This window comes from Puma concolor, chromosome A3, assembly GCF_028749965.1.
Source record: "Puma concolor isolate L17-30 chromosome A3, mPumCon1.1.hap2, whole genome shotgun sequence".
NCBI lineage: Eukaryota > Metazoa > Chordata > Mammalia > Carnivora > Felidae > Puma > Puma concolor.
In genome coordinates this window covers 119,655,475-119,667,684 of record NC_141669.1, presented here as the reverse complement: position 1 = coordinate 119,667,684, position 12,210 = coordinate 119,655,475, and the positions used below count along the sequence as shown (strand labels likewise).

Sequence of the window (12,210 nt, the reverse complement as noted above, 5' to 3'; positions counted from 1 at the left end):
TGTTTCTTCTGGGTTGTCTTTTTCTTAATGACTTATGAAAAATCTTATATTATCAACATGAGTGTTTTGTCAGATATATAGCAAATATCTCCTCACTCTATGGGTTGTCTTTTCACTTTCTCTCTCTCTCTTTTTTTTTTTTTTTTAATTTTTTTTTTTCAACGTTTATTTATTTTTGGGACAGAGAGAGACAGAGCATGAACGGGGGAGGGGCAGAGAGAGAGGGAGACACAGAATCGGAAGCAGGCTCCAGGCTCCGAGCCATCAGCCCAGAGTCCGACGTGGGGCTCGAACTCATGGACCGCGAGATCGTGACCTGGCTGAAGTCGGACGCTTAACCGACTGCGCCACCCAGGCGCCCCTCTCTTTTTTTTTTTAATGTTTATTTATTCTTGAGACACACACACACACACACACACACACACACACACACACACACAGTGTGAGCAGAGGAGGGGCAGAGAGAGAGACACAGAATCTGAAGCAGGCTCCAGGCTCCAAGCTGTCAGCCCAGACCCTGACGCAGGGCTCAAAACCACAAACCGTGAGAACATGACCTGACCCGAAGTCTGACGCTCAACCAACTGAGCCACCCAGGCGCCCCGGTTTTTTCATTCTCTTAATGATGTCTTTTGATGAACAGAAGTTGTTTAATGTAATCCAGTCTATCAATTTTTTTTTTTATGGTTAGCCCTTTTCTGTATCCTGTTTAAGAAATCTTTGCCTACCCCAAGATCACAAAGATGCTCTTCTCTGTTTTCTTACAGTTTCTTTACATTTCACATTTGAATCCAGTGTGTGATGGAATCAAGACATACATATTTTTTCATATGGATAGGCAAATGACACAGCACCTTCCATTAAAAAGACTGTTCTTTCCACCGGGTCATTTCAGCATTGCCCTTGTCCAGTATGCAGATCTGTTGTACACGAGGGGGCTATTCTGTTCTGTTAGTCTGTTTGTCATTCTTTATGCTAATAACACACTGACTTTAATTATTATAGCTTTACAGTAAACCTTAAAATCAAATAGCGTAAGAAACCACAACTTGCCAGTGTAACTTCTCCTCTTCAAGATTGTCTGTGCCATCAATTTTAGAGCATTATTGTTGCTTTCTACAAAAGTCCTGTTGGCATTTTGATTGGTATTATGATGACTCTAAACTGGTGGTTCTCATCCAAGGGCCATTTTTACCCTCCATGGGACATTTGGCAGTTTCTGAGGACATTTTTTGCTGTCACACCTGGAGTGATGCTACTAACATCTGGGGGACAGAGGCCAAAGATACTAGTAAATGTCTTACAACGCATAGGACAGCTTTCAACTCACAAATAATTATCAAACCCAAAATGTCAATGGTGCTACTGTTGAGAAAGTCGGATTTAATATAATCATTTTTTCAGTTAGGCTTCTGTCTACCCTCTTATTGTTTTGTGTTTGACCCGCTGGTTTTGCTTCTCTTTTTTCATTTTTTACCTTTTGGGGGGGGGGGGTAAATCAAAAGTATTTATTCCACTTTTACCACTGTCTGAACATATTAAGTATGTATTCTTTTACAGTTCTTTTCGCGCTTTACCCTACAGATTTCAACATGCATTCTTGATATGTTACAGTCTGATATAAATTATTTTATCACCTCCTGATACTCTAGACTCTTAATGCACATAACTCTTTTTACATCCCCTCCTTTGTAGCTTTTGTGCATTATTGTCGTGCATTTTGGTTTTATATATATATATATACTTAAACTGCAAAAAACATAAATATTGTTTTGTACAGTTAGTATTATTTTATATTGGTGTGTTCCATTGTTCTTAATTGCCTCCTACATACCCATGCTTCTCTCTAGATTCATTTTCTCCCTTCATTTTTTCCGTTAGTGCAGACCTGATACCCATGTTTTTACTTGGTTTTTATCTAAACACAGCTTTATTTTACCTTCAGTTTTGAAAGATGGTTTCATAGGGTATAAAATGCAAGATTGGTAGTTATTTTCTCTCGGCACTTTAAAGATGTCATTCTACTGTCTTCTGGATTTCATCATTTCTGTTAAGAAGGATCTATCAGGGCGTCCAGGTGGTTCAGTCGGTTAAGCGTCCTACTTCAGCTCAGGTCATGTTCTTGCAGTTTGTGAGTTCGAGCCCCACATCCGGCTCTGTGCTAACAGCTCAGAGCCTGGAGCCTGCTTCTGATTCTGTGTCTCCCTCTCTCTCTGCCCCTCCCTCGCTCACGCTCTGTCTCTCTCTCTCTCTCTCTCAAAACTAAATAAAACATTTTAAAAAATTAAAAAAGAAAAAAGAAGTATGTGTCCGTCTTACTGCTCCATTAGTTTTAAGATTTTCCTCTTTATTTTTGGTTTACAGCAGTTTGACTATGATATGTCTGTCTGTGTTTTTCTTTGTACTGCCAACCTGGATTTATTGAGCTTCTTGAACCTGTGGGTTGATCTCTTCCATGTGTTTGGACATTTCTCAGCCAGTTGTCCCCCAGCAGCAGCCTTCTCTCAGAAGCCATGTATTTTGAGATCTCTGAAAACTGCAGTTTTGCCCCCTCAACCTCACATAAACCACATTAAATGCGTTGTGGTTTCTCTTTCCTCAGTGACAGCCCTTGGCCTGGGCCACACTGTAATCCTGAGCTCATGTTCAGGGTCAACAAATGCAGCAAGGGTAAAAAATAAAAAACAAAAGAAACAGCTATTGACTATTGGCTCACTGAACATTTGTCCCTCGCTAGAGTATTCATCCATCTAGTCCTTGTTGTATCCATGACTAGTTATGCTTTAAAAAGTATTTTTGTAGTTTATCTGGTTTTTTCTAGTTGTCAGCAGAAGTTTGGCCTGCCATACCCTACCACATCCAACTTCAAAGCAGAACGGGCACAATGTTTTTGAGTGCTTGTCATGTGCCAGATGCCCTTCTAGGTTTGAGATATATGATTGCCCAGTGTAAAGTTGCAATGACGGGGCACCTGGGTGGCTCAGTTGGTTAAGCATCTGACTTCGGCTTACGTCATGATCTCGTGGTCTGTGGGTTCAAGCCCCACATCAGGCTCTGTGCTGACAGCTCCAAGCCTGGAGCCTGCTTCAGATTCTGTGTCTCTCCCTCTCTCAGCCCTTCCGCTGCTTCTGCTCTGTCTGTCTCTCAAAAATAAATATTTTTAAAAAATAAATAAAGTTGTGAAGACAGACGTATGCATACAAGATAATACAGCGTACTAAACACCATAGTGGCGGTATGCACAGCAGTGACCGTGAAGTAGGAATGAGGAGGAGCCTGTGAAATAGCGCCACCTGTTCGGGAATAGCAAGTTTTGTCATTTTACATGGCTGCAGTTTCACGTGGAAGGGGTGAAGCCCTGAGAGATGAGGTTGCTAAGATAGGTGGGAGCCTGATGGCGAAGGGCCACGTGTGCCATGGTAATTAGGCAGGCTAGGGAGAGCAGTGGAAGAATTTTAAGCAGAGAAGAGTGATCAGATTTTTGTTGTGGAAAGATTACTTACATGTCAGGGTGAAATGTGGATCCAGGAAAGGCAAGCACATGAGGCCAGGGGCCGGCGAGGAAACAGTCAGTCCAGCGTTAAATAGATGGTTATCGTCACCAACAGATTGGAAAGATATTGAAGGGGTAGAATAGATGAAATTGAAGAGAATGGTGGAATTAAGAGGGAGGTGGAAGAAAGACTAAGGTTTCTAGCTCAAGGTGAGGGCTATAAATCACAAAGGAAGCACAGAAGAGTGGGCAGAGAAGTTTAGTTTGGGATATATTGCACGTTCCCACTTCTTTAGCTCTATTGCAGTTTGTGTCATATAATCTGAGAACATAATTCTGCGGACCCCGGGTTATTTTCTTGAAACTCCTGAGACGAATAAGACAGATGCAGAGCCCCAGCCCCATCACCTTTACTCCAGCTTCAGCCAGACCCTCTGATTTTATCTACCTTGTATGCTGGGCTTCCACTTAAACATTGTATTTGAAGAAAGTTTTCCACACTAAAAAAAAGTTACCAACAAATGGTGTTTCCTTTTTCATTCATCTTCCCATTTTAGGTCTCTGTTTCCTGTTGTTTGATGGAGCCCTTTCTCAAGTACTGGATCTTCCTTGGGAGGGTATACGGGTAATGCCCTCTCTGAATCCTTGCTTTTGTTCTTGCAGTCTGACAGGTGACTCTCTTGGTGGTATATAGGGTTTGGGGGCCACAGTCCTTAATTTGCAGTCAGCAGATACTATTCCATTGTCTTCTAGTGTCCCTTGTTGCAAATGAGAAAGCCAAAGCAAGTCTTCTGAGTTGTTTGTTGTCTCTTCCTGAAAGCATACATGGTTTTTCTGTCTTTTAGTGTACAGGAATTTTACCAGAGTGTTACTAGGTGTGTATCCTTCTGTCTTTTCACTCTCCAGATAAATCTTTCTGCAACTCAGGAAAATGCTTCCGTTATTTATTTGTTTCAGCAACTCCATCTGGTCCTTTTTCTCCTTCCAGAATTCCCAGCCATTTACACACTGGTTCTCCCAGGTCCGTTCTCCCAGTCTCACGAGTTCCATCTCTTTGTCCTTCTGCTCTGAGTTTTAGAGTAGCTCTACTTCATCTTCCAGGCCACTGATGGAATATCAGTCATTAACCATCTTCTTTTTTTAAAAATTCCACCAACTGAACTTTTTTGGTGTGGCAAGTCATGTACTAAAAATTCTAAGGGATGTCATTCACCTTGTGATCAAGCTTTTTATTGCTTTTATTATTTTTCAAATTAACAGACCCCTTCTGTTAATCTAAGACTTACCACCTCAAAGAGTGCTGTGCCAGCTTTTCCTGCCTCTTGACTCCTGGGTCCCATTAAGTGGTTATCTTCCTTTCCTTCTGTTCCAACTACAGTACCAGAGGGGATGGCCCAGCAGCCTCTGGGTCATCAGCGTGTGGGCCGGTGCCAGTGGGGTGTCAGCAGTCCCAGGCTGAGCCTTCTGGCATCAGTGACCTGAAATAGGGAACATTTGAGCTTCCTCCCTTCCTTAGCTTCTCGGGGGGGTCACAGCAACCAGGAGATATCTCCCCCAGTGAGCCTCACAGAGACCAGCTTTGCCCTTTCTTGCGGAAGACCATGGAACTCTGTGGACCAGACTCTTTCTAGGGTTTTAGAGCCTGATTGTTGCCCTGAGCCCTCTCCTGACCCAGGAGGAAAATCTGGCCCTGGCTTGCTCTCTCTGGGCTGAGTAGGTCTTGCTTACACACTCACCAGGCTCCAATTGCCTGCTAGCCTTGTAGTCAGTGGGGCTCAGGAGGGTTGATTGGATTGGGGACAGGGAGAGGCATCATGTCTCCAGAAGCCCCCAGCAAGTTGAGCCAAAAGAGAGGGAGAGATTGTGAGAGACAGACTGACAGACCCCACCAAACTAGACAATCTCTAAGCCTCCTTCCAGTGCCAGCATTTTACAGTTGTACACATTTATGGTCTCCAGCTTCAGCTCAGTCCTCAGTACCCTTGGGCCACACTTTTATGTCTTCCCAGCATGCTCTGCTTCCCCAGAGGGAATATTTGAGACTTTTATTTCTCTTCTCAAGCCCTCTGTTTACCTCACTTCTTGTTCACTGCCAGCCCATGACTTTGAATTTCTTCTCACAGAGAAAAGAGATTTTCTGGTATTAAGTTGTTCACTTCCTTCAGCCACCTATAGACCTATCTCCTTTCACTGCCTGCCTGCCTGCCCTCCATCTTTCCATCCTGTTGGGCTCTCTTCACCCGTGATTTCTGTAATAGCGTGCGCTCCTGGTTTTCCCATTTCTTTGGCTACTGCCTTCCGTTTTGTTCTGCCCTTGGTCTCACTCAGCTCTGACTCTTCTCCTATATCACTGGCTGCCAGGGCATCTTCTCAGTGCATAAAGTTGATCATATCAACTTCGGCTTAAAACCTCTCCATGACAAGAACAGACAAAATTAATCCGTGGGGATAGGAGTCAGAATAGAGGTTACCACTGGGCAGGGGAAATAGGAATCGACTGTAAAAGGCCTTGAGGGAGCTTTCTAGGGTGTTGGAAATATTCTCTATCTTGTTTTGGATAGTGGTTACATAGATCTCTACATACACAAAAATCCACTGAGCTGTATGTTAAGACTAGTGCATTTTACTCTGTAAGTGTCCTACCTCAACTTAAAAAAAGATAAAACCTTCCGTGGCTCTCCATTACTACCACAGGTTAAGATCCAAACTCCTTAGAACAGCCCACAGAGTCTTATTTATTCCTCCCTCAGGTCTGGCTCAAGCATCTTCCTCCTGTGAAACCCACCCTGGCTTCCCCAGGGTTCGGACGTTCAGGGCTTCCACAGTCAGGGTCGTGAGCACGGGCCTGTCCTAACTCTCTGACCGCGTGGTAGCTGTCCGTCTGCTTCCCTCACTGGACCGGGGCCCCCTAAGAAGAGCGGCCGTCTCTCTTCAGTTCCCTCGCCCCCCTCATGCCTTGTGCAGTGCCTGGCACGTAGGCCCCCACGAAATGTCTGTTGATTGACCGAATGCAGGTTCTCTTTGTATTTGCTTTGAGCTTGACCTTTACTGAGGGTTTTCTTCCTCCAGCCTGCAGGATGCGTCCTCAGTGAGAAGGCCGCTGTGCAATGGCAGTTTTTGACACTCCTGAGGAGGCCTTTGGTGTTTTACGTCCGGTCTGTGTTCAGCTCACAAAGACACAGACGGTGGAGAACGTGGAGCGTCTGCAGGCACAGTTGCGAGCCGTGAGTGACTCTGCCCTTCAGGAGCTCCAGCAGTATGTCCTCTTCCCTTTGCGATTCACCCTGAAGACCCCGGCTCCCAAAAGAGAGCGCTTGGTCCAGAGCGTGGTGGAGTGCCTCACGTTTGTCCTCTCTTCAACATGTGTGAAGGAACAAGAACTTCTCCGGGAGCTCTTTTCGGAACTCTCTGCTTGTCTGTATTCGCCCAGCTCCCAAAAACCCGCAGCTGTGTCCGAGGAGTTGAAATTGGCGGTGATCCGGGGCCTCAGCACATTAATGCACTCGGCTTATGGGGACATCATTCTGGCTTTTTACGAGCCCTCCATTCTGCCTCGTTTAGGATTTGCTGTATCTTTACTGTTGGACCTAGCAGAACGGGAGAAATCAAAGCAGATTAAAATTGCTGCCTTAAAATGTTTACAGGTTTTACTCTTTCAGTGCGATTGTCAAGACCATCCGAGGTCCTTGGATGAGCTGGAGCAAAAGCAGCTAGGGGACTTGTTTGCCTGTTTTTTACCTGGAATCTCAATGGCACTGACCAGGGTCATCACAGGAGACTTCAAACAGGGGCACGGCATTGTCGCGTCTTCTCTAAAGATCTTTTACGAGACAGTGAGTTTCATTATGGCTGATGAACAGCTTGAAAGAATCCCACAGGTTCAACCGAAGCCTGCAGTGGAGCACAGAGTAGCAGAGCTGGTGGTTCACAGGGAAGCCGAGTGGGTAAAAAATACCAGCGACAAATTGACTCTCCTTATTAAAAAGATAATCGAGTGTGTTTCAGTTCACCCACACTGGAAGGTGAGGCTAGCACTGATAGAACTCGTCGAAGCCCTTCTTCTGAAGTGCAGCCAATCACTGGTCGGATCGGCTGGACCCCTCCTGAAGGCTTTGGTGGGTCTAGTGAATGACGAGAGTCCTGAAGTCCAAGCCCAGTGCAATAGAGTTCTGAGACATTTTGCGGACCAGAAAGTAGTGGTAGGCAACAGAGCCTTCGCTGACATCCTGTCAGAGAACCTGCACTCCCTTGCCACATCTCTTCCCCGCCTAATGAACTCCCAGGACGATCAGGGCAAATTCTCGACGCTCTCCGTGTTACTCGGTTATCTGAAACTCTTGGGCCCCAAAGTGAACTTCGTCCTCAACTCCGCGGCCCATCTTCAGCGCCTTTCCAAAGCGCTTGTCCAGGTTCTAGAATTAGACGTGACTGACATCAAAATCGTTGAAGCGCGGCGCTGGAATTCCGATCAGCCGAGTGCTTCTCCGGAGACCGTGGCTGCGCAGCCATGGAGTCAGATGCAGAAGAGGTACTTCCGCTTCTTCACCGACGAGAGGCTCTTCCTGCTCTTGCAGCAGGTGTGTCGGCTCCTCGGCTTTTACGGGGACCTCTATTTGCTCACAGATCACTTTATGGAGCTGTACCACGAATCTGTGGTTTACCGGAAGCAAGCTGCCATGATCCTGAATGAACTGGTTGCGGGGGCTGCTGGGCTGGAGGTGGAGAATCTTCATGAGAAACATATTAAAACAAGCCCAGACGAACTGAGAGAGATCGTGACATCTATACTTGAAGAATACACAAGCCAAGAAAACTGGCATTTGATCACTTGTATCGAATCTGAAGAAGCGGGAGAGGAGCTAACAGTGAAGCAGTCAGGCCTCCGGGCCATCACATCTGGTGCACACACCTGCCAAGTTCCATCTTTTCCAGCCTTCTCAAAGCCAAGTGCCACTATTTGCTCCATGAACGGCAACATCTGGCAAATATGCATCCAGTTGGAAGGGATCGGGCGCTTTGCGTGTGCCCTAGGAAAAGACTTTCGTTTGCTCTTGATGTCAGCCCTCTACCCAGTACTGGAGAAGGCTGGAGACCAAACCCTGCTCATTAGTCAGGCAGCTACCAGTGCCATGATGGACATTTGCCGTGCTTGTGGCTACGACTCTCTGCGGCACCTGATCAATCAAAATTCGGACTATTTGGTGAATGGAATCTCTTTAAATCTGCGTCATCTGTCTCTGCACCCCCATACCCCAAAGGTCTTGGAAGTCATGCTGTGGAACTCAGATGCTAGCCTGCTCCCTTTGGTGGCAGATGTGGTTCAGGATGTCTTGGCCACTTTGGACCAGTTTTATGATAAGAGAGCTACTTCCTTTGTCAGTGTCCTGCATGCCCTGCTGGCAGCATTAGGTACATTCAGAACCCTTTTTAATGCTGATTTGGGGGAAGGACTAGTATCCTTGTTTTTTGTCCATGTGTGGTTATGTAATGGAGAACATAATTTGAATAGTTGTCGGCCCAGTCCCACATGTTACGAGAGCGGTCCACTGCCCTTTTTTTTTTTTTTTTTTTTAATGTTTATTTTTGAGAGACATAGCGTGAGCAGGGGAGGGGCAGAGAGAGGGGGAGACACAGAATCTGAAGCAGGCTCTGGGCTCTGAGCTGTCAGCACAGAGCCCCATGCGGGGCTCGAACCCACAAACTGTGAGATCATGACCTAGGCCCAAGTCAGCCGCTTAACCAACTGAGCCATCCAGGCGCCCCACTTTTTTTATATACTTCTAATAATCTCTACCATATATTGAGTTCCTGCTCTGTGCAACAGACATAAACCCTGTAGACTAAATGTAAACATCATTTTTATTTTACAGAAAAGAAGAACTAAGGCTCAGTGAGATCCTATTTAGCCAGGGTCACACAGGAAATAAGGAGTAAAGTCAGGATTTATGACAGTTTTGTTCTTTTCAATATACCAAACTGCTTCTGACAATACTTGGAGTTAGTGGTGTCTGTGCTAGTGGGGAATAGGAATAGCAGGAATTACTCAGTCCACAGATCAGCTAGAATATTACTGTCCAGTGGAACTTTCTGTGATGATGGAAACAGTTTGTATATGTTCTATTACAGTAGCCACTAGGCAACATATGGCTGGTGTAACGGAGGTACTGAATTCTTTCTTTTAATTAATTTTTTTTTCAACGTTTATTTATTTTTTTGGGGACAGAGAGAGACAGGGCATGAACAGGGGAGGGGCAGAGAGAGAGGGAGACACAGAATCGGAAACAGGCTCCAGGCTCTGAGCCATCAGCCCAGAGCCCGACGCGGGGCTCGAACTCCCGGACCGCGAGATCGTGACCTGGCTGAAGTCGGACGCTCAACCGACTGCGCCACCCAGGCGCCCCTCTTTCTTTTAATTTAAATAGCCACATGTAGCTAGTGACTACCATAGTAGAGGTCTAGAAACTTTCTTTTAACCTTTTAATTGTATGAGGTGGTTTGAGTTTCTCTCCTTTCTTTTAGTCCTGTTGGGTGTCTATGGCAGGTATTAGTAACCATTAAAATGGCGAAGTTTTGGACTACAAGAAAAAGAACCTCTCAACTAGATAGTCCGTCTTCAAACGAAAAAAACATAGTGAGTTATATACTTGAGTCCCTTTTATCCGAAGACCCTATCTCTAGTATTTATTTCAGTACGAGTAGCCTCCAAAGTAGGTGGGAATGTCGCTGGCTTCATTTCGTCAGCCGAGAAAGCCAAAGCCATGTAAGAAAGTTTCTCACAGCAAGGCAGGCGACTGGAACAGAGATAGCCGTCTGCGCTGTACCTGATGCCATTTCCACTGTTCATTCATTCATTCATTCACGAACGTTCACATGCTGTCTAAATGTCCTTTTATTCATTCATTCAGTGAAGAGTGCCTGCCATATGTCAGACACTGCTAAGTAACCAGGATATAGCCGTGAACAAGACAGATAAACTCATGAAATTTTCTTGCTATTGCAAAAGAAATGAAAAACAAGTAAATCATTGAACAAGTTCCCTTTGGATTCAAATGAGCACTGCGAGGAAAATAGATAACTTGCTGCAAGGGAGCAACAGGGCCAGGTAACTTTAAGTAGAGCGGTCAGGGAGGGCTTCTCTAAGAAAGCAACACTAAAGCTGAGACCCGAAGGCTGAGAAGGGTCCCTCAGTACATACAGAGCTGTCGTATCCTTTTTATGGTTTTTAAGAACATTCAGGCAAAGGGAACTGGTGCAAAGATCTGGAGGGAAGAAAGGGCTTGAGGCCCTCAGAGACTGGAAGAGAGGCCGCTGTGGAGAGAGTGACGCAAGACAAAGCTGGAAGGGTGGGCAAGGGTAAACCCTGCACAGCCTTGTAGACCAAGGGGAGGAGTTTGGATTTTATTTTGCAACCACTCGTAAGTCTGTGTACTGGACTAGTTGCTGGGACGTCAGTGTTGACTGGGAAGAACCGGGCCCCTGCCCTCGTGGCAGGCTGGCTGACTGCTTACACATTTGAGACTGTGACTTGCTTCCGCAGTCCGAATCTAGCACAGACTTCCACCTTTAGTACTTCAGGGAACTATACTGTGTGTCCATTTGAGATTTTAAAAATATATTGAGGAAAGGCCTATTAAATATATCCTCTCAGGAGATATCTCAGTGTGGGCCTTGAAAACTGAATTCCCTTGGATTGCTGATATCTTTGGTCATCTCTAAAGGAGAAACCCTGTGTAGCACTTTTTTTTTTTTTTTTTAATGTTTATTTTTGAGAGAGAGAAGGTGGGGAGGAGCAGAGAGAGAGAGGGAGACAGAGGATCCAAAGGTGCTGTTGAGTCCCAGTGTGGGGCTCGAACTCACGAACCGTGAGATCATGACCTGACCTGAAGTCGGTGGGAGTGGAAGTGTGGTCTCACAGAACCTCCAAAAGGTCTGCAAAGAACCCCACACACGTTTTAGGAAATGAAAGTATATCAGGAGGGTTAATTCCTTAGGAGAGCTGACTTCGAGGGCAGTACATTTAATCTGGTTGTTGTTGTTGTTTTTTAAGTAATCTCTATACCCAACGTGGGGCTCGAACTCACAACCCTGAGGTCAAGAGTCGCACACTCCACTGACTGAGCCAGCCAGGCGCCCCACATTTATGTTTTGGATGGAAAGTTTCAACCTGCTCTCCGAAGAGGTTGCCCCAATTTAAACCCCTATCAGCAATGCAGGAGAGTGCTAATTTTGCCACGCCCTCATCCACACTATATTCCGGAGCTTTTTGCTAATCCTTGCTTATCTGATAGGAGAAAAATAGTACCTTATTATAGTTTAATTTACGTTAAGAAGGAGGTTGAGCTTCTTTTCATATGTTTAAAAGCCATTTGTGAGCCAAGACTTTAATGTCTGGCACTAGCCGAATGTAGAAAGAATGTAGAAATAATCTTCGCAGCATGTCCACTCTGAGTATTGTAAATGCTGGGTCCTGGTTTTAACTTGTTGGGAATTCGATCCCTTAGAGGATACTAGGGCCTGATGCATCTGGGGATGGGGCATTGAAGAAATGGCATGGTTGATCCCTACATACGGGGATCTCTAGATCCTGGATTGAAGGTTCTTACCCAGCATTACCAGGTTCTTACCAGGCCACTCCCACTACCCTGGCCCTGCCATCTCCCCTGTGTTTTTGCTCCTACTCTGTGCACATGCTCCTTGATGGAAAGGAAATTAGCAGG

The 12,210-nt window shown here is 45.5% G+C and overlaps 1 protein-coding gene across 1 annotated transcript in view; it reads left to right on the top strand.

The window, feature by feature from the left end:
* TTI1 (TELO2 interacting protein 1) overlaps positions 1–12,210 on the top strand; it is a 45,114-nt gene that overhangs the window by 10,206 nt on the left and 22,698 nt on the right. Inside the window, exon 2 of the mRNA XM_025932580.2 lies at positions 6,563–8,902. Coding sequence (XP_025788365.1) covers positions 6,601–8,902 — 2,302 coding nt within the window. The 5' untranslated portion in view covers positions 6,563–6,600. The remainder of the gene's footprint in view (positions 1–6,562; positions 8,903–12,210) is intronic.